The 26,756-nt window shown below is 46.7% G+C and overlaps 3 protein-coding genes across 5 annotated transcripts in view; all 3 read right to left on the bottom strand.

Moving 5' to 3' along the window:
- Positions 1–26,756, bottom strand: part of LOC137419629 (uncharacterized) — a 130,314-nt gene that overhangs the window by 61,437 nt on the left and 42,121 nt on the right. The window lies entirely within an intron of this gene.
- Positions 3,378–7,108, bottom strand: LOC144889864 (uncharacterized). 2 transcript variants are annotated; one of them, XR_013622123.1, is made up of 3 exons: positions 7,089–7,108; positions 4,278–4,364; positions 3,378–4,177 (listed from the first exon to the last, which is right to left on the bottom strand). XR_013622123.1 is itself a non-coding variant. In XM_078771070.1 (2 exons), the coding sequence occupies exon 1, from the start codon at positions 6,074–6,076 to the stop codon at positions 5,519–5,521; it is 558 nt and encodes a 185-aa protein (XP_078627196.1). In that variant the 5' UTR covers positions 6,077–6,108; the 3' UTR covers positions 3,378–4,177; positions 4,278–5,518. The 2 variants fall into 2 exon arrangements, 1 of the variants encoding a protein (XP_078627196.1); XM_078771070.1 differs by lacking the exon at positions 7,089–7,108 and having other exon boundaries at positions 4,278–6,108.
- The window catches only part of LOC137418082 (E3 ubiquitin/ISG15 ligase TRIM25-like), a 44,960-nt gene continuing 33,306 nt past the window's right edge, over positions 15,103–26,756 (bottom strand). Inside the window, exons 7-8 of the mRNA XM_068104043.2 lie at positions 17,783–17,842; positions 15,103–16,016 (exon numbers count right to left, since the gene is read on the bottom strand). Of these exons, the coding sequence (XP_067960144.2) occupies positions 15,490–16,016; positions 17,783–17,842 (587 nt within the window). The 3' untranslated portion in view covers positions 15,103–15,489. The remainder of the gene's footprint in view (positions 16,017–17,782; positions 17,843–26,756) is intronic.

Raw genomic sequence — 26,756 nt, 5'->3', positions numbered from 1 at the left:
AGCATAGGATAACTCACTGTGCTCCAAGTGAGTGGAAAAAGAACATTCCCCAATGTCTCTATATTCCCGTCTTCAAGATGAAGTTGATTCGCTCCAGAAATCGCTAGAACGATGTCCAATCGAGAACAGAATCCCATGCGGATGGCAAGGGCAGTCACACAGCCGAAGCTGTACAAAGGCACCCTCAAGGTGACTGGGAAATCCAAAGGTGCCCTACAGGCGAATGAGAGATCACACCCTCTGGTATGGACGAATTAGCCTTCAAAAAGCCCCAACACACACACGCCCCAAATCGACGTCTGAATGCACCGAGAATTGTCGAAAAGAAACGAAACCGCGAGCGAAGCGCAAGTCCTGCGTGAGTCAAAATGGCCAATGGCCCGGTCTCGTGGTGCAACAGCACGGCGATGATTCTCTCCTGAATCGATAGCCAAAACCTGACATGCAGGTTAGTCTGTCCCAGCACTAACCACGCTGTCATAGGAATTCCTTTCCCAGGAACCCCGAAAGTTCACTAGCGACTTTCGTTCAACAATGTTCGCCCCGGACCTTGAAGCGACTTGCTTCCTCTCCGACTTCCCTCGCTCCACCCTCTTTTTTTTTCTCCTCTTCTTCCTCGTCTTCCGGTTGCCGATCCGGTTTCCTGTTTCTTTTCAACATTAACGTTTTTACCTTTTGAAAACAGTTCATGTACAATAAACCCTTTGAAAACAATAATAGTACATGGAATCAGAAATATTTACATTAGATGCAAACCACCACAACGGAAGTGACGAATCCGTAACACTTCCCCCCCCCTCAAGAAAGAAAGTTTGAACATAGTGAAAACTTTCTTTGCAGGCAAAACTCTCCCAAAAAACAAAAGTAAACTCGCAACCAAATCATCAATTTCGTAAGCACGATAATCAATATTTCCCTAAAATAAAGCAACAAAATTTCAAACAACTTACAGAGATTTCCAAAGTTAATTCACTCTGGACAGAGCATCAGCAACGACATTGTCCCTGCCCTTTACATGCTCAATTTCCAAGTTGAACTCCTGCAAAGACAAACTCCATCTCATCAACCTCTGATTTTTATTTTAAATTTCTTTTGAATGAATCAAAGAGCTTGCCAATATTGCCTCCATCCCTGACTTGTGTGTTTTGACTCTTAGTTTCAGGGTACTTGACAAGAAGTGTCTGTGCAAAGCGTGATGTCAGTACCTTCCTCTTCTCTAAAGAGCGCTTCCTACCCATAGCACGAGTCGCGGTACAGGATGGAAAGCCACCCGGAATCTCTCGCTCTAATTGTGCGGTGTTATTTTCAATACTAGGCTTTTCAACAAACATGGGGTTACCAGAAACTTGACCACCGGCCAAATCATTCCCGATAACAAAAGATACTCCCTTTACAGGAAGAGTGGCTTGTAAACCTACGTTGACCGGTCCTGACACCAAATCAGACTGCAAATGGATGACATGAAGTGGAGCTTTAACATAGCCACCTACCCCGTGTAACCGAACACTAACACCAGTTGCCGTCTTCTCTGACAATGGCAAAATGCCTTCAAGCATCAAAGATTGATGTGCTCCTGTGTCCCTCAATACCCTAACAGGTCTCTGGTTCATTAACTCTCCATCCAGTGACACAAACCCCTGTGAAAAAAATGATTTGTAACCCTATTGAGGGCGATTTCTCACATTTGCCAATGCATTCGGAGTTGTACTAGTCTGACTCCGCTCCTGATTTTTCCTTTCCATGGCATAACATTGGGACATCAAGTGTCCAGGTTTCTTGCACAAAGTGCAATTAGGCCCGGAGGAGAAAGTCGTGGTTTGCCTCGAGCCCCCCGGAAGATAAGTCTGTCTTGGAACTATCGTCTTCCGATTCCTAAAAGTCGCGGTACCAGAGTTGTCCTCATAGTCATCTCTAGGCCGCCCCCATGAATTTTCGTTTTCCTCACCAGATGTACCATAACTCCCCTGGCTAATTCTAGGTGAGAAGTTAGGTTTGTGGAACCCCATCCTGTGTGTCAAGGCATAGTCATTTGCCATGGTTGCTGCCTCATACAACTCTGGTACCTTCTTTTCCTCCAGATGTACTTTAATGTCCTCGTGGACACACTCTTTGAATTCCTCCACCAGGATCAATGGTCCAACAGTTTGAAGTCTTTCCTAACCCCTTTCAAATCACACCACCGATCAAACATGGTTTCTTTCATTTTGGCAAACTCCACATGGGTCTCACTCTCCCTCTTCCTGGCGTTCCAGAATTTTTGCCGGTAAGCTTCAGGGACCAATTCATAGGCTTTGAGAATGGTTTTCTTCACTATCTCATAATCTGCACATTGGTCAATCGGTAAAGCCGAATAAATATCTTGAGCTTTACCCACCAGAACACTTTGCACTGACATGGCCCAGGACTCCTCAGGCCATTTTAGCATTTGAGCCACTTTCTCAAAGTGTAAAAAAAACTTGGCTACCTCCTTTTCATTGAAGGGTGGAACCAGCCTCACATGTCTACCAACATCCCAGGTGTTCTGGCTAATTGTCGAACCAGCCGGCATGGATGCTACCTCTCCCCGTTCTCTCATTAACTCCAGCTCCTTGAATTTAATTTCCTTCTGAAACTGCATGTCACATTCCTTTAACTCCCTTTCGGCTCTTCACTCCTCTGCTCTTTCCTGTTCTCTTCTTTCTTTGAGTTCTAGTTCCTGTTCTGCTCTTTTTTCCTCGAGTTCTCTTTCAACTCTCCTTTCCTCTGTTCTTTCCTGTTCTCTTCTTTCTTCGAGTTCTCGTTCAGTTCTCCTCTCCTCTGCTCTTCTTTCCTCGAGTTCTCTTGCAGCTCTCCTTTCCTCTGCTTTTAACCTTTCCTGGCTCTGCAGTTGCATCTCCATTTTCTGGAGCTCCACATTTTCTTGTTCCTCAGGTAACCAATCCAAGGCTACCTCTGTCCATGTGCCCTGTCCCACCAGAGCTTCTATCACCAATGTCTGCATCTCTGCTTTCTTCATATTAACTCGGACCTCCAAGTTAAAATGTCTGGCCAATATCAAGAGTTCCGATTTTTTTAACGCTTGGTACTGTGCCTCACTAGGGGATGCCACAAACTTTCCTGCATCAAACACCATGGTGACTATCCATTAGCACCTACTAACCTTCACACAAGAAATTTCAAAAAAAAAGTTTTTGAAAAATTTGGGAATGTTAGAAAAATTCCAAATTTGGGAATTTTGGGAATGTTAGGGAATTCTATCCCAGCCGAATGTTATTAGGGAATTTAATGCCGGACGAAGACCCAATTTCGAGCCCACGAGCCAATTGGACGAGCCCCCAATTTCTGTTACGTGCTCCTCCCCGACCCCCTTGTCACGGTGTACCTCCAAGCCCCGAGAGGAGCCACGGCAGAAAAATATGTTATTCTGTGTCAAAATCCAAGAGTGAAACCACACCAATGGTTATCAAGAAACAAATAATGTATTAAAAATCACACAAGAATAACGATACAACAATAATAGCAATAAACAATACAATCAACACATCTTATGATGGTACCATCAGCTAGTATAGGATAACTCACTGTGCTCCAATTGAGTGGAAAGATAACATTCCCCAATGTCTCTATATTCCCGTCTTCAAGACGAACTTGATTCGCTCCAGCGATCGCTAGAACGATGTCCAATCGAGACCAGAATCCCATGCGGATGGCAAGGGCAGTCACCCAGCCGAAGCTGTACAAAGGCGCCCTCAAAGCGACTGGGAAATCCAAAGGCACCCTACAGGTGACTGAGAGATCACACCCTCGGGTCTGGACGAATTAGCCTTCAAAAAGCCCCGTCACACAGATGCCCCAGTTCGACGTCTGAATGTGCTGAGAATTGTCGAAAAGAAACGAAACCACGAGCGAAGCACAAGTCCTGCGCGAGTCAAAATGGCCGATGGCCCGGTCTCGTGGCGCAACAGCACGGCGATGATTTTCTCCTGAATTGATAGCCAAAACCTGACACACAGGTTAGTCTGTCGCAGCGCTAACCACGCTGTCAAAGGAATTCCTTTCCCAGGAACCCCAAAAGTTCACCAGCGATTTTCGTTCGCAACGTTCGCCTTGAAGCGACTCGCTTCCTTTCCGACTTCCCTCGCTCCGCCCTCTTTTTTTCTCCTCTTCTTCCTTGTCTTCCGGTTCCCGATCCTGTTTCCTGTTTGTTTTTAACATTAACGTTTTTGCCTTTTGAAAACAGTTCATGTACAATAAACCTTTTGAAAACAATAATAGTACTTGGAATCAGAAATATTTACATTAGATGCAAACCACCACAACCGAAGTGACGAATCCGTAACACCTGCAAAATGTCTCAAACCATGACCCCACGAGAAGCTTGTCATCTGTAAATGCATGGGAAAGTGTGACACAAAGCGGTGCCCATGCAAAAAGGCAGGGCAAAATTGTGTGATCTTTTCTTACAAGCAACAAGAATCAGTGTGTCAAAATAAGGAGTCAGCCAGTGACATCTTGAGTAATGCAGATAAGACAGTACATTAAATCATGGCTGTTTAAACAGGGTCAGGATGGGACATGATAATTAATTGGATTATCATATCTTACCACTCTCTGTGCTTGAAATCATATTCATACCATGACTGGCGATCATTCCATCTGTGCTGTGTAATATTATTCTGCAATGTTTCTTTTTTTTCTCATTCTTGTTATTAAAAATTATTGTCCAAAACTAGCTAATATCTAAATGTTACTGTTACCTTGGGAATGTCATTTTCCATTTCAAAGCAGAAAAACTGTTAAAATACCAGAATTTGGTACTAGTCTGAAATGAAATTTGTACTTTATGTTCTATACTCTTATCTTACATGTTAATACATTTTGCATTGCAAGACTGAAGTGAAATTAACAGTTTGAGAATTGATGAAACAGAAAATGCCCTTTCTTAAAACAGAAAATGACAGGCTCTAGTTTCCCTAAAGCCAATATTAATAGGTATGAAATACTATAAACCCACACAATAGACACTTAAATCGTAATCCATCATCGTTTCTATCAAAAGTTATGCATATTTTCTTGATTGGCACACTTCATGTAGCGGCCATCTTGGATTTCAATGACTAGGCAATATCTAAAATGTTTATTGATGGCACCACAATGGCAGGCACACCTGAAACTACCAAAATAGACACCAAAATCATCACTCTACTACATTTGTATTAAAATTTCTACATGTTTTCTTGATTGACAGACTTCTGGTGGTGGCCATCTTGGATTTCGGATTTTTTAACAGCACCACTGTGTCCGGCATACCTGAAACCCCCATAATATACACCAAAATCATCAATCTACTATGTTCCTATCAAAACGTATAGGCATTTCTTTTTTGGTACTGGCCCCGTGGCGGCTAGTTTGGAAAATGGTCATTTTCCAGCTCATGCTTCAAATTCAGGAATTCCACCTAGTAGATTATTGAAGGTAGGGGTATCCCATTCTCAAAACAACTGTCAAAGTGTATGCCTTCTGAGATGTATACAGGTTTCTATGCCAGGGCCAGGACTATAAAGGGTGGAACCAGTCTTACATGTCTACCAACATCCCAATAATTCTGACTTGTTGTCGAACTATCCGGCACAGATAAGATTTCTCTCCGTCCTCCACGTATTTCAACCTCCTTGAGTACAATTTCCTTCTGATACTCCATGTCCAGTTCCTTTAAGTCCCTTTGATAATCCATGTCCCGTTCCTTGAAGTCCCTTTGATACTCCATGTCCCGTTCCTTGAAGTTCCTTTGATACTCCATGTCCCGTTCCTTGAAGTCCCTTTGATACTCCATGTCCCGTTCCTTTAAGTCCCTTTGATACTCCATGTCCCGTTCCTTTAAGTCCCTTTGATACTCCATGTCCCGTTCCTTTACGTCCCTTTGATACTCCATGTCCCTTTCCTTTAAGTCCCTTTGATACTCCATGTCCCGTTCCTTTAAGTCCCTTTGATACTCCATGTCCAGTTCCTTTAAGTCCCTTTGATACTCCATGTCCCGTTCCTTTAAGTCCCTTTGATACTCCATGTCCCGTTCCTTTAAGTCCCTTTGATACTCCATGTCCCGTTCCTTTAAGTCCCTTTGATACTCCATGTCCCGTTCCTTTAAGTCCCTTTGATACTCCATGTCCCGTTCGTTTGAGTCCCTTTGAGACTCCATGTCCCGTTCGTTTGAGTCCCTTTGAGACTCCATGTCCAGTTCGTTTGAGTCCCTTTGATACTCCATGTCCCGTTCCTTTAATTCCCTTTGATACTCCATGTCCCGTTCCTTTAAGTCCCTTTGATACTCCATGTCCCGTTCCTTTAAGTCCCTTTGATACTCCATGTCCCGTTCCTTTAAGTCCCTTTGATACACCATGTCCCGCTCCTTTAAGTCCCTTTGATACTCCATGTCCCATTCCTTTAAGTCCCTTTGATACTCCATCTCCCGTTCCTTTAAGTCCCTTTCAGCTTTCCTTTCCTCTTGTTCCTTTTCTGCTTTCCATTCCAACTCTTTTAATCGTTCCTGGTTCTGCAGTTGCATCTTCATTTTCCGGAGCTCCATATTTCCTTTTCCCTCTGGTACCCAATCCAATGCTCCCTCTTCCCATTTCCTCATTCACACAAAATATTCCACCACCAACGTCTGAATCTCTGCCTTCTTCATATTAACTCGGACCTCCAAGTTACTGTATTTGATCAACGTCCTCAGTTCCGATCTTTTTAACGCCTGGAACTGTGCCTCGTTTGGGGACGTCACAAAATTTTCCACGTCACCTGTCTCCTCCTCTCCCTGCCGATCACCTCCTCTCTCATCTTCCAGTTTCTTTGCCGCGTTTTTTTCTTTTTCCTTCACAAACATTCATTTTTACCTTTTACAAAAGTCATCTCCATTTCACACAGAAATCTTAACAACAATATTACCTGAAACTAAAAATCCTAACAGTATACAATAACAACAAGGGCAGAAGTGACGAATCCGAAACATGTGTCATGTCACATGTGGAAATTGTGAAAAAGTGAAATCATCACGTGTCCAACACATGTGACAAAAATGCAGAAACGAACTCTGGGAACATCAGGTGTAGATCCACCTTGGGTCATCAGGTGTAGATCCACCTTGGGTCATCCGCTACTAAATCCATAGACCATAGAAATCAGTGCTTCGTTTGTGTGAAGGAACGAGATCGCACAGGTGAACATCAATTACTACCTGTGAGTACAAAGGATCATCGACAAAATGTGATATGGGAGCAAGAAAAGGTACTCGGTGATGATGATATGACACACCGTATCCAGGTATATGGTGACAATTGAGGTGACATGATTGATAATGACTTCAGGTACCATAAGTCCTGTTTGTGCACAAATATGACAAAGTCTCACCTGCAGATGAAACACACCTGTGATCCAGTACATGATGATAATCTGCAGTGGTTCACCTCTTACAAAGATGGTAACTTATCTGAAGATCCGAACAGAATCATATGTCTGAGTTCACTTCACCACAAATACAGGTGCTGGTTATCCGTACCTGGTATAGTGAATACCCCTTTATACAGGTGCTCCATTCTCAAAAAGGAATGAAGAATACAATGCAGACCGTGGATCAAAGATCATGATAGTCCAACAAAAAGGTAAATCTTCTATAATTTGTTCATCAGGTATGTCAACAGGTTATTTTCTATCAAAGGTTACCTGCCTGAAGAAACGTGCAGAGGAAAGTGGTGACGAATCCACAACCACAGGTGCTCATCCTGAATAGAACGTTAACTTCCACCATTCTGCTAAATCATTCCGGAATGATTTGAAGGACACCTGCGAAAACTGAGAAGAAGAAGAATCCAGAAGGTGATCCATCGCTGTTTATTCATCGCTGTGATTCTGCACCTGAATATGTACCTGTGTCCCTCGACAATCACGTGACCGGGATGGTGACTGATGCAACTCCAGAGATGAATGAGTCAGAGATGAATGAGTCAGACTTAAATTGGAACTGAGTGAGAGAAATCGGGAAAAAGTGCTGAATATGGATCAAGGTATTTGTGCACCTGTAGCAGGTATCCCCACGAGCATTTCACACCTTAAACAAACCAGGAGTAAAGAAGGAGTTAAAATATTGACCCGTTTTAACAATATCGTCGGGTATCAAATAGCCAGAGATGTATCGCTTCCATGTCACGGACTAGTGAGGAGGTCGAGGAACAAGGTGAGCTCTTGATTCCCACAGACCTTAAAGGTGGAAAATTCACTCAAAGTGCCATTGATAACCTGGACTTCCATGAACACACTGGAAGGTACAACAACGCGTGGCACCGCTCACAACATCTGCCAACATTCAGGGAACGATGACGAGGTGTTGAAAGCTGTTACATCAGGACCATGAACCAAAACACCTGGAGAGCTCCATGGGCAGGAATTCAGCACTTCCAGACTGAGGTGAGTGGTCTAACCTGGAGAGATTGACAGCAAAATCGTTCCTTGTGCGGCCGGAAACTTGTACAAGAACCAAGAGATATCAAGGTGTCTCGTGTACATCAACATGGTCCTCGTACTAAAAAGGTGTGTGGAAGGTGAAAGAGCTGGCAGGTGGGAACAGCACCTTGAGGTACAAACATGGTGCCATACCTGATATCTACTGGACACAGTAAACACGTGGCAGTTATCCCACAATACCTGATGGTGATGAAGAAGCATCCACCACCAGATACAGGTACAGAATTCCACAGGTACATTTCACTGTGAGTGAAACGAGCGGGTAAGTTCAATGGTGTTTGGACTGACGAGGCTTCAGAACAGAACCAGGTATGGTGATTAATCATGGGTTCTTCTTCTTCTTCTTTTGAATACGGCACAAGGTGTCGAGGTCGCGTCATTGACTGAGTGCAGTGACCTGTGACGTTGATGACCAATGACCTGTGCAGGTTACAGTGGATTTGTTCTGTAATTTGTTCAGGATGCCGGCGATAGCTCACCTACACTTCACGAAGGACACCTTGGGATCTTTATCGTTCAACAACTAATGTCGGTAGACGGAATTACCGTTTAACGTTCATCCGAGAGAGGTACTCGCATTGATGGATCATCCTACCTGTGAAACACCGTGATGAGCCCCATACCGCGCATTGATGGATCATCCTACCTGTGAAACATCATGATGTGCCCCATACCGCGCATTGATGGATCATCCTACCTGTGAAACACCATGATGAGCCCCATACCGCGCATTGATGGATCATCCTACCTGTGAAACACCATGAGCCCCATACCGCGCATTGATGGATCATCCTACCTGTGAAACACCATGATGAGCCCCATACCGCGCATTGATGGATCATTCTACCTGTGAAACACCGGGAGGAGCCCCATACCGTGCATTGATGGATCATTCTACCTGTGAAACACCACGATGAGCCCCGTACCGTGCATTGATGGATCATTCTACCTGTGAAACACCATGATGAGCCCCATATCGCACATTGATGGTTCATCCTACCTGTAAAACACCATGATGGCCCCATACTGCACAATGTTGGATCATCCTACCTGTGAAACACCATGAAGAGCCCCCTACCGCGCATTGATGGATCATCCTACCTGTGAAACACCATGATGAGCCCCTACCGTGCATTGATGGATCATCCTACCTGTGAAACACCATGATGATCCCCATATCGCGCATTGATGGATCATCCTACCTGTGAAACACCATGATGATCCCCATATCGCACATTGATGGATCATCCTACCTGTGAAACACCATGATGAGCCCCCTACCACGCATTGATGGATCATCCTACCTGTGAAACACCCTAGTTTTCAATTCCACTGCACATTTTGATATTGTGACGTCACAAAGCACGTTTCGTACATGTTTTATCGCAGGTTTTTCACTCACGATACAAACGTAATACCTGGGAAGATTCGTCATACAGGTTGTAATATCAACATTCAATGGCATCGACGTGTAAAATAAAAAAGAGAAGTGAATTAGTGAATGTATAACATGAAGGTGTTTACCTGTTCTTTGTTTAAATATCCAGGTGTAGCGAGATCTCAGTCCCCACGACCAAGTGTTGTCGGTTCGAGTTTCCCCCAATTGGGGAAATTCGAGGGTGAACCCCAAACTGCCACTCCCGGAGTGCAATGTCACCCTGAGGGCAGCACCTGTATGATCACGATTTACCTCCCGCCAGGTGAATATGAATTGTTAATCACAGTCCATGATGTGACGCCTTCTCTGGAGTTTGCATTCACCTGATGATGCTCAATTAACTTAGTGACGTCACTACACTGGTTATTAAATGATTTTATCTCTGTGTTTTGATTGGATGGAAGAGATTTCCATGAAGATTAAGATTAAAACCTCCGTGGGAAACAATGAGAACCTGATGTTTCAGGTGTGAACCCTTCATCGGACCAAAAGAGAAAGTAACATCGGAAAGGTCACCTGGTCATGTTTCCAACTGTGTGATTCGGGATACCTGATGAACGTTCTGTTAATTCCATCCAGGGTTCCACATTCTACCTGTGATCCGATCCAAACCCACTCTCACCTTCACTATTAACGACGGTGGTCCATTCCAGGTAAACAAAAAGGGTTTCATCTACATGGACGGACTTTCTTCACTCAAACATCCCATTCAATGACGCTTTTGAAGAAGAAGAATCCGTATTGTTTCGTGAGGGGAATGAAGATTTCGGGTTAAAGTTCATTTCACATCAAATAACATGAAGAATGAACTTATTAAATTATATAAACTTTATTATAATATAAACATCAATCAGTAATCACATCGTCATGAACAGGTAAATCACATCGTCATGAACAGGTAAATCACGTCGTCATGAACAGGTAAATGATTTGATTGATTTGACCCAAAATAACCGGATCAGTTCGTGATGAAAGTTTATTTTTATTTTTATTTTATTTTTTTTATTTTTTTTATTTTTTTTTGTATACAAGATCGAGGCTCGTGAAAGAGCGAACATTAATCACACAGAAAGACAAACCGACACATAAAACATATAACATCGGGAGCGGTAGACAAGATGGGGAGAGAGGGGGAAGGACACAAACACAACATTTGAGAGCAGGGACCGAGAGACATGGAGACATCGAGAGATCTGAGAGAGGGCGAGGGCTTTGGGGGGGGGGGCATGGGAAGGGGGCGGTGGGAGAGGTATAAAACATATGGACACTGCCAGGACTTCCAGGAAAGAAGTTGGAATTTCAAACAAGGTGGATCTGGGGTGAATTAGCGGGGGTAGAAAAGATCAAGGTTTTGGATGGGGGAAGATAAGAGATGGTGGTGAACAGCTGTTTTAAAGACCTGGAGGGAGGAGTGGGATTGAAGGGAGTGAGGGAGTTTGTTCCAGAGGCGGGAGAAAAGAGGAATGAAAGAGTGAAGGTGAGCAGAGAGCCGAGATTTCGGCAGTTTAACCATCAGAGGGTTGCTGGCAGATCTTGTGCGACCTGTAGGAATATTTGGGGGACAGAGCACAGAGAGAGCTGGGGGAGCAAGGCCGGAGAGGAGTCGGTAGAAGACAGAAAGACCACCTACCTGCCTGCGGTGAGTGAGTGAAAGGCCCTCAGAGATAGCTTCATCGCGGGAGATTCCAATAATTCTGAAAGCTTTGGTTTCAACAGCGTGAAGCCGAGCTAGGTGTGAGGCAGGAGCACTGGCCCATAGGGGAGAACAGTATTCCATTGAGCTGCGGATGAAAGCCTTGTATGTGGTGAGGAGCTCAGGTGTGCCGAGGAAGGACTTCGCACGACGGAGGATGCCCAGTCGGCGACTGGCTTTGGAGGCCAGCTTGGAAATGTGGTTTTCCCAAGAAAGATCATGGCAGATAGTTAGACCCAAAATCTTGAGCGACAGAACTTCTTGGAGAGGATTGTTGAGAAAGTAGATGGGAGGGTTGTCCAGTCGATCTTTTCGGAGAGACATAGTAAGAGTGTGAGATTTGTCAGGATTGAAAGACATGTTCCACTTGTTTGACCAGTCTGTGATTTTGTCCAGGTCTTCAGAGAGTGAGGAGGCAGCAGACTGCCGATCTGAGGGAAGAGGAATGGAGCGGCAGAGAGTGGAGTCATCAGCAAAGAGATAGAGAGGATTTTCGAGAGAGTCAGAGAGATCATTGATGAAGACCAGAAAAAGCACGGGGCCCAGAACACTGCCTTGGGGAACTCCAGCCTGAACAGGAAGAGGAGATGAGAGAAACCCATTCAGTGCCACACGTTGACGATGACTAGAGAGGAAGTCCGCCAGCCATGCGTTGAGATTTCCATGGATACCAAAGGAGGAGAGTTTGGTGAGCAGAGCGGGGTGCCAGACCGTGTCGAAGGCACGTGATATGTCGAGGGAGACAGCTCTAATTTCCTGTTTGGCATTGAGGACCTCCATCCATTGTTGAGACAGCAGAAGCAGCATGTCCAGAGTAGAGTGACCTGGTCTGAAACCAAATTGATGATCAGAGATCAAGCCATTGGAGAAGAGGAAAGATTTCATATCCGAAGCAATGATGGATTCCATGACTTTGCTGATAATTGGGAGAAGGCTGATTGGTCTGTAGTTGCTAGGATCTGTTTTTGCACCTTTTTTGTGCAAAGCGGTGATGTTGGCTGATTTCCAAGCAGATGGCAGTTGACCTTGAGCAAAAGAGAGGGTGAAGAGAACAGAGAGAGGGTGAGATAGAGCAGCAGAGCAGGATTTTAGGACCCGTGGGCTGATGCCGTCGGGTCCAGTTGCAGAATCAGAGTCGAGGGTTGACAGAAACTTTTCCACCTTGTCAGGAGGAAAGGACACGGAGTCCAGGAGCAGCAGGGTACGACTGGGTATGGTGGGTACAGAGAGGGATGGGTTTGGGACACAAGATTTAGAGGCAAACACAGAGTTGAGGCATTCAGCTTTTTCACGTGCGGAGTCAGCTGTGTAGCCGTTTGAGGTAAGGGAGGGGATGGAGGGGGAACAAACACCAGAAACGGATTTGACCAGACGCCACCAGGATTTGGAAGAGGGAGACAGATAAGAGAGTTCGGTCTTGAGAACGGAGAGATATTGTTTCATGGCTCTCCTGAGGGTGGACACACACTTGTTTCGGGCTTTGTGAAAGGAAATGAGATTTCCTTCCGTTGGATTTGCTTTCCAGGAGACGAAGGCAAGTTGTTTCTGGGCAACAGCCTCACCACAAGATTCCGTGTACCATGGACGGGAGGAAGGGTATGACAACTGAAGACGAGATGGGATAAATCTGTGCATGAGAGAGAGCAATTTACTTTGGAAGAATTCCCAGGATGAGTTGATGTCAGAGGTGGTAGAGATGGGAGACCAGTCCAGATGATTGATGGCTGCTTGAAGACCGTGCCAGTTGGCCTGAGTGAAATGCCAGACTCGTCGACGCTGAGCAGGCTCCCTGAGGATGGTCAGAGAGATGTCCACTTTAACAAGGACATGATCAGATGATCCGATCGGAGCAGAAGAAGAGCAGCAGACATTTTCGGGGAAGTTAGTCATAACCAAGTCCAGAAGAGAAGATGTTCCATTGACTGAGATCCGGGTCGGGAAATTGACAGATTGTGTCAGTCCCAGTGAGTCGCAGAAGTCCTTTGCTGAAGAGCCATGGCTGGTGAGAGAGGTACCCACACCCAGCCAACTGGCATGGTGACAATTGAAATCACCACATATGAGGAAGAGAGAGAGTTGGGATGAGTAGATAGAAGTTGGTCCATATCATCAGACAGCGAGATGTAGATGGAGTCATCACTGTTTGGTGGACGGTACAACACACATATGAACAAGAGGTGGGAGCGAAGGGGAAGCCGTAGCCAGAGGTATTCCTGGGGGTGAGGTGGAGAGAGTGCAGTGCAGGGCGAGTGCGGAAGAGAGTTTTTGATAAAGATAGCAACCCCGCCTCCAGGACGAGGCTCAGGTCTATCATACCGGAGGAGGGAGTAGCCCGGGAGAGATACTATGGAATCAGAGACATCATAAAGGAGGAAAGTTTCTGTTAAGCAGATCACGTCTGGTTTGACAGAAGCAACCTGTATGGAGAGATCAGTTAAGTTTGAACGAAGGCCCCGGATGTTTGAGGTCCATACCGTTAATGAAGAGGAAGGGGGAGCATCAGATACAGAACAGGGGGGAGGAGGGGTAGGGTAAGATGTGGAAGAGGTGGAAGAGATAGGGAGAGCTGTTGAAGGTGTGTCAGAGATTTCAGAATAGCTCGGAGAAAGGGAAGGATGGGGCGGACAAAAGGTTTGATGGTGATTGGGTGAGCCACAATGAGGTGTTATTTGAGGAGGGGGAAGAGCGAGGCAGAAGGTTGGGGGAGATGGAGGTGAGAGTTTGAAGGGGGGAAGAAGCGGGGAGGACGCTTTGAGGAGGGGGAGTGAGAGGGGGGAAATTGAGAAGCAATGAGGGTGGGGAGATTTGAAGGGGAGGGGTGAGGGGGGAGTTTGGGAGGGAAGGGACAAGGGGAGGGATTTGAAAGGGATGGGATATGGGGGAGATTTGGAGGGGAGGGGTGAGGCAGGAGTCTAGGAGGGGAGGGGCGAGGGGGCGTCTTGGCGGGGAGGGGTGGGGTGGTAGTTTAGGAGGGAGGGGGCAAGGGGGGAGATTTGAAAGGGATGGGTGATGGGGAAGATTTGGAGAAGAGGGGTGATGGGGAAGATTTGGAGGGGAGGGGTTATGGGGAAGATTTGGAGGGGAGGGGTGAGATTGGATTTTTGAAAGTGTACGATTTATGGGAAACGAACATTTATTGCAAAATGAGTTTCTTGTGACCTTCGAGTTAAAAATACGTTTAAGGACGCTGGATGGAGGATGGAGTGCAGGAGAGTTTAGGGAATGTAGAAAAAAGGCACTATAGGAGATGGATATTTTTTTGGGGATGAATTGATTTGGTGAGCAAGTCGAAAGCAGCCTTTTAAAGAAGAAGAAGAAAAAGGTGTTATAAAATATGACGGAATACATAACTTGAGGGGAAAGTGTAAACATTGAAGGTTAATGAGTGAAAACTATCTGGGGAAATGGGGGAGAAACACGTGGTCGAAGAACGAACGAACGAATAAGAATGAATAAACGAATGAGAACAGAGAAGGAAATGTTGTGTTTTTTTTTTTTTTTTTTTTTTTTTTTTTTTTTGAGTTGAGATTTACACAAGGAAGTAGGCTGTGGGTGAAAAGCCTGGGAATACAGAGAACGAAAGTTATTGGATCACAAACGACGGACCGCTGAGAGAAAAACAAAGCCTCAAGGTTGTACAGTGCACACTGTACAAGGCCTCAAGACACGACACGGCAAACAGACGATCAATTTATGAAAGATAAACACCGAGAAACAACCAAAGTTGCACACAATAACTTCACACGCCGAAAGATAAATACAGTTTCGACAAAATACAATTGTGAACAGACTTAACTTCGAAAAACGTGGAGACTGTGTGGAGCTTCGAAAATCCCTCCCACCGTCTCCGAGATCTCGCGAGATCTAACTATTTCACCAAATGTACAAAATGAACGGAACCATCAATATCATATACCCCAATAGCGGGTTTAACGGGGTCCGTGAAGTTCCACCTGAACACGTACAGGACCCGCGAGTCCCCAAAACACGTCAACTCTCCCGCCTCGCAATCCAAGAAGAACCCAAACCGTTCATGACCCACCGGGATGGACAGGGAGGTTCGTTGTTCGTTGTGATCTGCGGAGAATTCGTTATTATATTTAAATAAACACCAAGACTCGGGATTCATTCCCAAAAAGCTCTCTCCCCCTTTTCGCCCCATTGAGTTCAAACAGATTCCGATTTTCCACGTACTACTCGACCTCACATCGACCTCCCAGTAATGACGACCTGAGGAGAAACAATCACAGGAAACAACTTGGGGCCAAACATCAAACCGATCAGGATGCTCCGGGTACTGATTCTCGGTCCAGGTTTGAGTCGCCGTCCTGAGATCCCGGGAGATCTTGATCTGTCGAAGTGCAGAGTTTGTGTCCAGCCTCGGGCTCCGTCCATCTGTGGACACGACACGGGGTCGCGGACATCGTTAGACAAACGGACAAAAACAAATACATTTATCTCTTTAAAACGAAAAAACTTTTATTACAATTGTTTTTATTTATTTATGCACATTGCCGATGTTACCCTCTCCCCCCCCCCCCCCCATGATGCTGTGGGCACATTACCGATGTTACCCTGTCCCCCCTCCACCCCATGATGCTGTGGGCACATTACCGAAGTTACCCTCTCCCCCCTCCCCCATGCCTCCACGTGATGCTGTGGGCACATTACCGAAGTTACCCTCTCCCCTCTCCTCCCTCCCCCCTGCCTCCACGTGATGCTGTGGGCACATTACCGATGTTACCCTCTCCCCTTCATGAAGGTGTGTTTCCACCGTGATTCTGGAGTTTGTAACTTATAAGATGTCGCCGTGGATAAGGAACAATGGCGGACAGACAACGGTGTTTATATGTATCGATGTATCTGTTTATGTGTATGTGACGTCGTGTAATGAAAGCAGATCGGACAAAAAGGGGGAAAATAAAATAGCACAACTAAGGCGATGCACGGGGGGAGGGGGGGGGGCTGCATCGTTCGTTGACATACGTACTTTTTATCTCAATTGGAACAAAGTTCAGGTGAGCTTCTGCGATGGCGCGTCGTCCGCCCGTAAACACTTGCAACTTATTCTGCGAAACCGCTGATGAGATTTTGACCAATTTTGGCACAATTTGTATTTGTTGTGTTCTGTCTAAAGTTTGTTCGGGGCAATAACAAAGTCGGGGCCTCTGGGGGTCAAAGTGGATCCACGTTTGACCCCAAAATAGCAATTTGCTTTTCCCCTCTGAAACTACGCCCACTATTTCGATAAAACTTCCCCACAACCTTCACCACCTGTGATGTACAAATGTTTGTTGAAGGCATTACAAAAGAAGGTAAACTAGGTGGCGGGGGGTGGGGGGGTGGGTGGGAGAGGTGGACCCCAAAATAGGTATGTTTTTCTTTGTTTAAATTCTCATGATGATGTCAGTATGATTCTACCTGCTGTCTTGTCTTCTGGCAACTATTAAAATGGTTTAAAATACCTTCAGTCAGTGCAGTATACTGGTTATTCTACCAGGTGAGCACCAGGTGTGTTGCCCATTTTTTTACTCTTTAAATGAAGGAACTAAATAAAATAGACTCAATCTGAGGAGGGAGCAGGGGTGTTCCATCCATCACCAAGCTGCTTGGAGAGCGCTCGCCAAGCAGCTCAAGCGCTCGAGCAACCTTTATTACACAGAAACCGACCTGTTCTGACGCAGGGAATACTTGAGTTGAGTGGACAAAATGGGGGAATTAAGACCCCAAGCTAAGCCACCTGAATGCAGGCTGACCAAAGATAAGCCTGTTAGTGTAAATTATCTTAAACACACAAACACCCAGTTGGACTAGTGGGGAAGAGAGAGGTGGAGAGAGGGGGAGAGAGAGGGAGGGGGATGGCGGATGAGGGAGGACAGGATGGGGATTAAGAAAGGCCTTTAATCAGCAAACACAAGTTTGGACTATCCCCTCCTCCTGGTTGGACATCGTTCAATTAAACAAACCTTGGGTTTTGTGACACTTGGCAAGAGGGAAAATCGAGTTGGAAAATAACTAAGTGGAATAGAGTGAAGGAAAATATAAATAGGGAAATAAAACAGAAGAAAAAGGAAAGAATGAAAAGAAGAAAATATGGAATTTTAAATAATCTGTAAATGGAAGGAAGAAGAAGAACCCCCTCCCCATTTCCCTTCACTTACAAAGTCTTCTCAAGTTGTTCTGCTCCAGCTCCACCTTCTCCGGATGCTCCACCGGTCCTTCTGTGGAAATGATTAAAGATTAACAAAAATTACAAGATGTGAAATTCTATTGTTTTTATGTTTATGAAGATTTATTTATCTTTCAACGAAAAATCTAAACACAACAAACATGGGGGAAGAGAAATGGAACCTCCATTTTGTATGAAAATAAAACATAATTTTAATTGATGAATGAAGGAAATTTCACAACATTGTTCTTACACTTCCCTCCAATGTACTAAAATCGAATGATCGTGAATTCGTTTTCTCCACAAGATAGAATGAGTCTTTCGTTCTTCACTGGAATTAAACATCACATGATTCGAGGAACAAGTGAATGATTCAAGAAACATGTGAATGATTCAAGAAACATGCGAATGATTCAAGAAACATGTGAATGATTCAAGAAACGTGCGAATTATTCAAGGTACATGTGAATGATTCAATGTGCATGTAATTGATTCAAGGTACATGTCAATGATTCAAGGAACATGTGAATTATTCCAGGTACATGTGAATGATTCAATGTGCATGTAATTGATCCAAGGTACACGTGAATGATTCAAGGAACATGCGAATGATTCAATATGCATGTGAATGATTTTAGGAACATGTGAATGATTTATGTTGATGTGAGATCGTTCTTGGTGAAATGAATCTGTTGATCGCTCCATGATCTGTCAGTGCACCTGTGAAAAAATTATAGATTAAAAAATTCCCTTTACAAACTCTATTTTTTTTAGCTCACCTGGAATATAGTGCGGTGAGCTTATGTGATCGAGCATTGTCCACAGGTAAGCGAGTGACGGAGTGAGTGAGTGAGGGCGTGAGGGAGGGATTGAGTATGAAAACAACAGTCATTATCGCTTGAACCAAACACTAAGTTTGGACATGAGCTTCATATCTGATGCCTGATGAAGGTGAATTAATCACATCAAAATCTGCGCTTAATAAGGGGAACTATGGGGGGTTTGACCCCACAAATAGGTATTTGATCACTTCTCCGAAACTACACACACAATTTTGAAAAACCTGATCACAACCTTCATCACCCATGATGCACCAAAGGTTGTTCACAGCATTAAACATATCATAGTCTGAGAGGGTCTGTGGGGGGTTGAGCGACTGTTGCTCCTGATCCAGGTGAGCTTCAGGACCCGCGGTCCTGTAATATTTTTCTTTAAGTTTCCCTGGATTCACCCAATGGTTGATCGATCCAAAATGGAAATGACAGAATTATTTTGTCCAGCCTTTCATAATGTTCATTGATCAGTTGTTTTTATCAGAAGAATAAATAAATTATTTGAAGATGGAAGTGAGAACAACTCATTCACCTGACATGTTTCCACGTGACGCATCACTGTGTAATCAGTGTGTGTGTTTCATGTACAACACCTGGAAATATTAACCAAAAGTTTCTGCTTCGTTTGCGATGTTCCGTGAACACTTCACTGTGCAGAATTCATTTTAGCAACTTTTACACAAAGATTCTTCACTTTTACAAACCTTTACAATTACAGTTCATGAGAAGAATAAAACAATGAATGAATGATCAGTAACATCGACTTGGATGTTAAGTTTTTCACAAACACCAAGTTCATGTCCTGAGTCTTCACAATCTCAACTAATGACCTCATTCACCTGTAAAATGTTTGTTTTCTGCACAAAATAAGATTTCTCTCCCTTGCGGACCGGGCCCCCTCCAATCCCGGATTACAACTTTGTGGATTTCATGTCATGAATTTTATAATTTATGAAAAATGATTTAAATACTGTTTGTCTTGTATTTCTGGGCCATAATGTTTCTTTATCATAACGAAATTAACTAGAACGGCACCTGGTAGAGCACATACCTCCACCAGGCTGCACAGTTTATGTTTTGTATCCACTGAAAGACCGGATCTGGATCCAGACCTGAACCAAAGTCGAATGAGCTTGTTATTGTCACACCCAACCAACTCATTCACCAAGTTTTGTCATAACGCATTCACAACTTTTTGAAATATCGTGGTATACAGTATATCGTTTTTGGCCCCAGCTCGCAATGATGTGGAATCAGTTAAAAATTCTCTGTTCCAGATCTGGATTCCGATCTTCACCAAATCGGATGAATTCGTCCTTGTCACACATCCAACCTATCCACAAAATTCCGTCCGAATCCATCCACAAGTTTTTGAGATAACCTGCTCACAAACAAACAGACAAACAAGACAGACAGACACATAGACAAGGGTGAAAACATAACCTCTATCCACCTTCAGAGGCAGAGGGAATACATGGAATGTAAGAAAGTTATTTCCTGGAAATTTATATTTCCGGAGTAGAACATATTTTAGTTCCTCATTCGCGTCATCGCCGATTTTTCCAATCACAATACTTTGATTTCCTGAATCCCTGCTGGAATTCCAACGTATAGGAAAGGATAACATTAAAACGAGATTTTTGGTGGGACAAAGAGCAAATGCAAATCAAAATGGCCTCCAAAGCAAGCTCCAGACGGTGTATCCTCCATCGCTCAAATTCATTACTTTACAAACTTGAAAGATCATAGAACATGATACTCCATGCAGTGTTCATGTATTTACTTCAAATTTAATAATATTGTTATGGACCACGGATAAGGATGTTGGTTTGCCGAGCGGATGGCACTGCGGCCGAACAGTTACCCCGACTAACCCGATTCCCGAACGGTGGCCGGATCGCGCCACCGATATTCAATATGGAAAAGACAAAAGCGACACGGATGTGAAGGAGAAGAAGACAGAAGTAGGGAATACTAATATAATTTATTTACTATTTACAACCAAAAGTAACCAAGGAAGAAGGAAAGATAAGAAAATAATTTACAGAAGATATTAGAGACACAGTGCAACGCTAGCTTACCTACAGTCTTAATTAAACCCAGGACAGAACAAACAAGGACAGACTCATGCAGGGAATGATGATAGGACTGGCAGGAGGTGGATGGCTGGAGGGAGAGGAAGGTCCACGGGTACTGCAGCACGATCGGCGCGTTTAGCAGCCGCCGTTCCTTCGCGGCCCTACTCAAGAACTGCCGTCAAGGCCCCAAGCTGCTGTGGCTGAAGCTGCTGTTGTTGCTGCTGTGGCTGCTGCTGCTGCTGCTGCTGCTGTGTGGACGTCGCGTGCTTTTTCCAGGACTCATCTGAGGTGGGGCGTCTTCTGCGGGTTATATATGCCAGGCCCCTGAACCTTCGCGAACCTCCTTGATGTTTCTCTCCACACCCTCTCCAAGTCCAACCCCTTGTTCATGGTTGGTTGAGTGGGGCTGACTCACTCCTCCCCTCTATGACGAGGTGGGGACATGCCTTTCTTCCCCGACCCGAGCACATGTTCAATGGTGGTTTTGGGGCGAAATCAACAACCCACAGCTGTAGCAAACCTGGCAAACTGCCCAGTGCAGTTGGCAATGGAGGCTTGGAGGGGATGTATCTGGCAATTGAGGCTTGGCAATGGAAGTTTTGGGAGTGGGAATGGGGAATGAAAGGGAATCTATCTTATTTCACTTGGTGCAATGGAGTGTCATCTTAATGGAAGACAAGGCCTTACCCTAATACACATAATAAGGAAATAAACTACTGAACAGGGATATTATGGTGTCCTGCATGTATGCTTTATGGAACTAACTACGGGAATGCCCTTTGACCTTTATACAACACTGGAGTAAGGAGGGCGATACTTTACAACAATTTACACTACAACAACAAAAAAAAAAAAACATTCTCATATCCACAACAATATAAACAATTTAAAGATAATTTTTAAAATCTGGAAGGTTAACGCAACCACAGTGTACTAGTGCGACTACACTGTACCCAGCATGACTACACTGTATTAGCACGACCACACTGTACTAACACGACGACACTGTACTAACATGGCGACACTGTACTAACACGACGACACTGTACTAACACGATGACACTGTACTAACACGATGACACTGTACGAACGATGACACTGTACAAACACGGCGACACTGTACTAACGACGACACTGTACTAATGACGACACTGTACTGACACTGTACTAACGACGACGCTGTACTAACATGGTGACACTGTACTAACACGACAACACTGTACAAACGCCGACACTGTACCAACGGCAACACTGTACTAACGGCGACCACACTGTACCAACACGAACACACCGTACTAACACGACCACACTGTACTAGCAGGACCACACTGTACTAGCACGACTCCACTGCACTAGAACGACTCCACTGCACTAGAACGACTCCACTGCACTAGAACGACTCCACTGTACTAAGACAACTACACTGTACTAAGACGACGATGAGTCACAGTTGAGGAGATGGAGGCCTTATTGATCACCGTAGACCACAGCGTCAATTAGTCAGGGGGAAAACATACAAAATCCAACTAAACCCCTTCACAAAACAAGTCATAGAGGTTTTTGTATTTTTGGCATCCTTGGGACCCCTAGTCAACATTTCTAGATGATAACATTAAATTTAGGCGGTGGCATTTTTTAAAATTTGCGTATTTTCAAAATGGCTGCCACCCGCATCTAGCAAAACAACCACTAGCACATCTCAGCAACTAATGGGTTGATTTTGTTGGTTTTACTATCAAATTATAGGTTTCCTAGGTTGCTGAATCGATTTGTGAGGTGACCGAAGCATTTCAAGGTCAAGGTCACTTATACAAGGTCAATGTTTATGTCAATTTTGACCCCCAAACCAATAAAATGACATGGCCAGTTATTTTTAAATTTTGATTAACTCAATTGCTACTTAAGTTTATGTTTTAGGGTGTTGCGTTCATTTCCCACTTCACTGATGCAATTCATGGTCAAGGTCATAGTGTTGAGGTCAAGGTCATTTTATAACCTGGAAACAAAAAACGGCATCAATCAATGAATGGGTTTGTATAATCTTTTACCAAACAAAAGTTCCTTTGCAGAGTGTTGGAGTCGCATAGTATGTATATTTAGCATAGATACTACCAGAAAGTTGTTGGTCAACAGTTTCAATTGTTTTTTCCCTTTATCCCCAGGTTCCTGAACAGATTTTGCTAGATCACATCACAAACAGGCTGGGTACGTGCATAATATTTTTGATGTAAAGTTCTCACATTTGCATGTCACAAGACTCAACAAGGTAAGAGTAATGCAAATATTCCTCATTTATCTTTGTTATTGTATCTTATATGTCACAGTCAATGTTTAAGAATTGGCCATTTAACAATATTAAAAAATGCCTAAAATTTATAATTACTTTGAACTGTAAGAAAAGAAAATATAGTTACACATTTTTGCAAAATTTGAAAATTTAACTCCACCTGTAAATATGTTACAGACTCTTAGTTGATGATGCATTGCTTAAAAGCGGATATGATTTTACCGATTTCATTATATTGTGGCGGACACGAAACCTCACTGGCATGGTGACATCATTCCGCGCACCAAGTGGGCAGCGGCCACGCCCCAGGGGTAGGCATGGCCTCAGGATATACACCGGGCGCGCAGCCCGGAGCACAGTCAGTGCTACAGTGATCTCTTTTAATAAAGAACCTTTAAACCCACCGCGTTGTCCGTTTCCTCCTTGGTAACAAGTAGCGTGCGTAGCACCGCGCTCTTCATTGGTGACCTTTCGACGTTCCCGGACAGCCGCCGCTGACCGCCCGAACACGCCATAGCAACATGGTAAACAACACGGTAAAGCTCCCCGAATTCTGGGAGACCCAAGCTGAGGTCTGGTTCGTGCAGGCCAAAGCCCAGTTTCAGCTTCGGCGCATCACGGGCGATGCGAGGTACTACCACGTCATTGCTGCCCTCGGGCCCGGCTCAGCTGCCCAGGTCATGTCTTTCCTGAGACACCCGCCGGACGGCCACAGGTACGAGGCGATCAAGCGTCTCCTGCTCGCCACATTCGGCCTCACGGTCGACGCTCGAGCTGACTGCCTCCTGGAGCTCCCCGAGCTCGGTGACACGTGACCATCGGTCCGCATGGACGATATGTTGTCGCTGATGGGCGACGAAGCCCCGAACGCTCTGTTCCGGACGTTATTCCGATGCCAGCTGCCGGCACGAGTCCGCCTCGCATTGGCCGGTTCTGCGACGATGGAACCCCGAGCTCTTGCGGCCAAGGCCGACAAGTACTTCGCGGCTTTGGACACGCAGGCGAGTTTTGGTGTGGCTGTCGTGGCTCCCGGGGCTGTCCCTGATGCCGATGCACCACACCTCGTGGGTCTTGGGGCTGATGCGCACTTCGTGTCTGCCGCCACGCCCCGACCACCACCACCACCGCCGCCGTGGAGAAAATAACGCCCCCCACCGAATCCGCCATCCACCTGGTGTTTTTTCCACGCCAAGTTCGGCCGTAAGGCCCGGCAGTGTTGGCCGCCTTGTGCCTTCGGCGGGTCGGGAAACGATCGAGCCGACGCTCGGTGGCAACGGTGAGTGTCGGCTATTCAAACAGCCTCCTCTACATCACGGACACCTTGTCCGGGCACCGTTACCTGTGCGATACGGGAGCGCAGGTGAGTGTCGTTCCTGCCGGTATGTCCGACAAGCAAACCGTGGGCCGAGGTCTCGCGCTGCTTGCGGCCAATGGTACGTCCATTCGCACGTACGGAAAATGCTGTCTCTCTCTGCGGTTCGGAGGGCAGGTTTTCCGTTGGTCGTTCGTTACGGCCGACATGCCGATGGCACTGCTCGGCGCAGACTTCTTATGTGCGAATGGATTACTGGTGGACGTAAAGCGCAGAAGGCTTGTCCAGGCTGAGACGTTCAGCTCACTCGCATGTGCGCTGCCCGGCTCGTTGAGCAGCTCACAGAGCGGCTCATCGAGCGGCTCACCGAGCGGCTTGCTGAGCGGTTCGGTTCCGGCCAGGTTCAGCTGTACGCTTCCGGCAGCGGACGAATTCACCCGCCTCCTCGCCGGATTCCCGGCCATCACGCGGCCCACTTTCTCGGTGGGGGCCATCAAACATGGGGTGGAACACTACATTCCCACTGCCGGGCCACCGGTCTATGCCCGGGCACGCTGCCTCGAGCCAACGAAGCTCGCGGTAGCGAAAGCGGATTTCGCTACGCTGGAGTGGCTCGGCATCGTGCGGCGCTCTGAGAGCGCGTGGGCGTCCCCGCTCCACATCGTGCCCAAGCCCGGCGGGGGATGGTGACCATGCAGGGACTACCGGCGCCTCAACGACGCCACCACCACCTGACCGCTACCCCGTCCCCCACATCCAAGACTTCTCTGCCCGGTTGGCGGGCATGTCCTTCTTTTCGAAAGTGGACCTCGTACGCGGCTACCATCAGGTCCCCGCCAGGCCGGAGGACATCCCGAAGACGGCGGTCATCACGCCGTTCAGGCTTTTCGAATTTCTTTGGATGCCCTTCGGTTTGAAAAATGCGGCTCAGGTGTTCCAGCGCCTCATGGACAGCGTCTTGCACGGCTTGGATTTTTTGTTGGTCTACCTGGACGACATCCTCGTCGCCAGCGCGTCCCGCGAAGAGCACCTTCATCATCTCCGCACGCTCTTCGAACGCCTGGGCCAGCATGGCCTCATCGTGAACCCTGCCAAGTGCCGGTTCGGCGTCACCGGCATCGACTTTTTGGGGCACTGCTTCACCAGGCATGGGGCCGTCCCCCTACCGGCCAAGGTGGAGGTGGTGAAGGGGTTTCCGTGCCCCCGCACGATCAAGGGGCTCCAGGAGTTCCCGGGCATGGTAAACTTTTACCATCGGTTCCTGCCCCGCATCACCCAGCTCCTGCGCCCCTTACACGAGGCCCTTTGAGGGAAGCCGAGCAAAGGTGACGTTACCTGGACCGAGCAGATGGACGCGGCGTTCTCGGGGGCGAAGCTCGCCTTGGCCAACACCACCATGCTCACGCACCCAGCGCCCGATGCACCGATCGCCTTCACCACCGACGCCTCGGACTACGCGGTGGGCGCGGTGTACGACCAATGGGTGCGTGGTGCCTGGCAACCGCTGGCGTTCTTCAGCCGACAGCTTCGCCCGCCCGAACGCCATTACAGTACCTTCGACTGCGAGTTGCTCGGGCTTCACCTGGCGGTCAGGCACTTCTGCCATCTGCTCGAGGGCCATGCGTTCACGGCCTTCGTCGTCCACAAGCCGCTGGTTTTCGTGATGGGAAAGGTCGCCGAGCCGTGGTCGGCCCGGCAGCAGCGTCACCTCACGGCCGTGTCCGAGTACACGATGGACATCCGGCACGTCGCGGGAAAGGACAACCCAGTGGCCGATTGCCTTTCCCGGTCCATCGCCCATGCAGTCCACCTTGGCATCGAATATGCCCGGATGGCGGTGGACCAGGCCACCGACCCCGGGGTCCAGGCCCTGCGGACCGCCATCACGGGCCTCCGCGTCACCGAGGTGCCATTCGACGGCGTGGGCACGGCCCTCGTTTGCGACGTCTCCCTCGGGCGGCCTCGCCCCATCGTGCCCGTGGGCTGGCACCGCCAGGTTTTTGACGCCATCCACGGCCTGTCCCACCCGGGCACTATTTGTCCCACCACGGCAATGTATTACTTTGTCAGGAACCGAGCCGATCCGAGATCCCGTTATGAAAATTGAAAATTTATCGAGACGGTTCCGAGACGGGATTTTGAATATAGCTAACAGCACTATCCCAGAGGTTGGTCGCCGACAAGTTTGTCTGGCATGGCCTCCGGAAGGCCGTCCGCGGCTGGACCAGGACGTGCCTCGCGTGCCAGCGCGCAAAGGTGCACCGACACACCCAGGCCCCCTTGGCCCCGTTTACGGTGCCAGAACGTCGGTTCGACCACGTTCACGTGGACCTGGTGGGACCTCTGCCCCCCTCGTGGGGTTTCACCCATGTCCTCACCATGGTGGACCGCACCACCCGGTGGCCAGAGGCCGTGCCTTTGGCGGCGACGACGGCGGTGGACGTCGCACAGGCATT

This window comes from Myxine glutinosa, chromosome 1 (genome assembly GCF_964187855.1).
Source record: "Myxine glutinosa chromosome 1, kmMyxGlut1.1, whole genome shotgun sequence".
NCBI lineage: Eukaryota > Metazoa > Chordata > Myxini > Myxiniformes > Myxinidae > Myxine > Myxine glutinosa.
The sequence above is the reverse complement of the archived record's forward strand: the minus strand, read 5'-3'. Positions and strand labels throughout refer to the sequence as shown.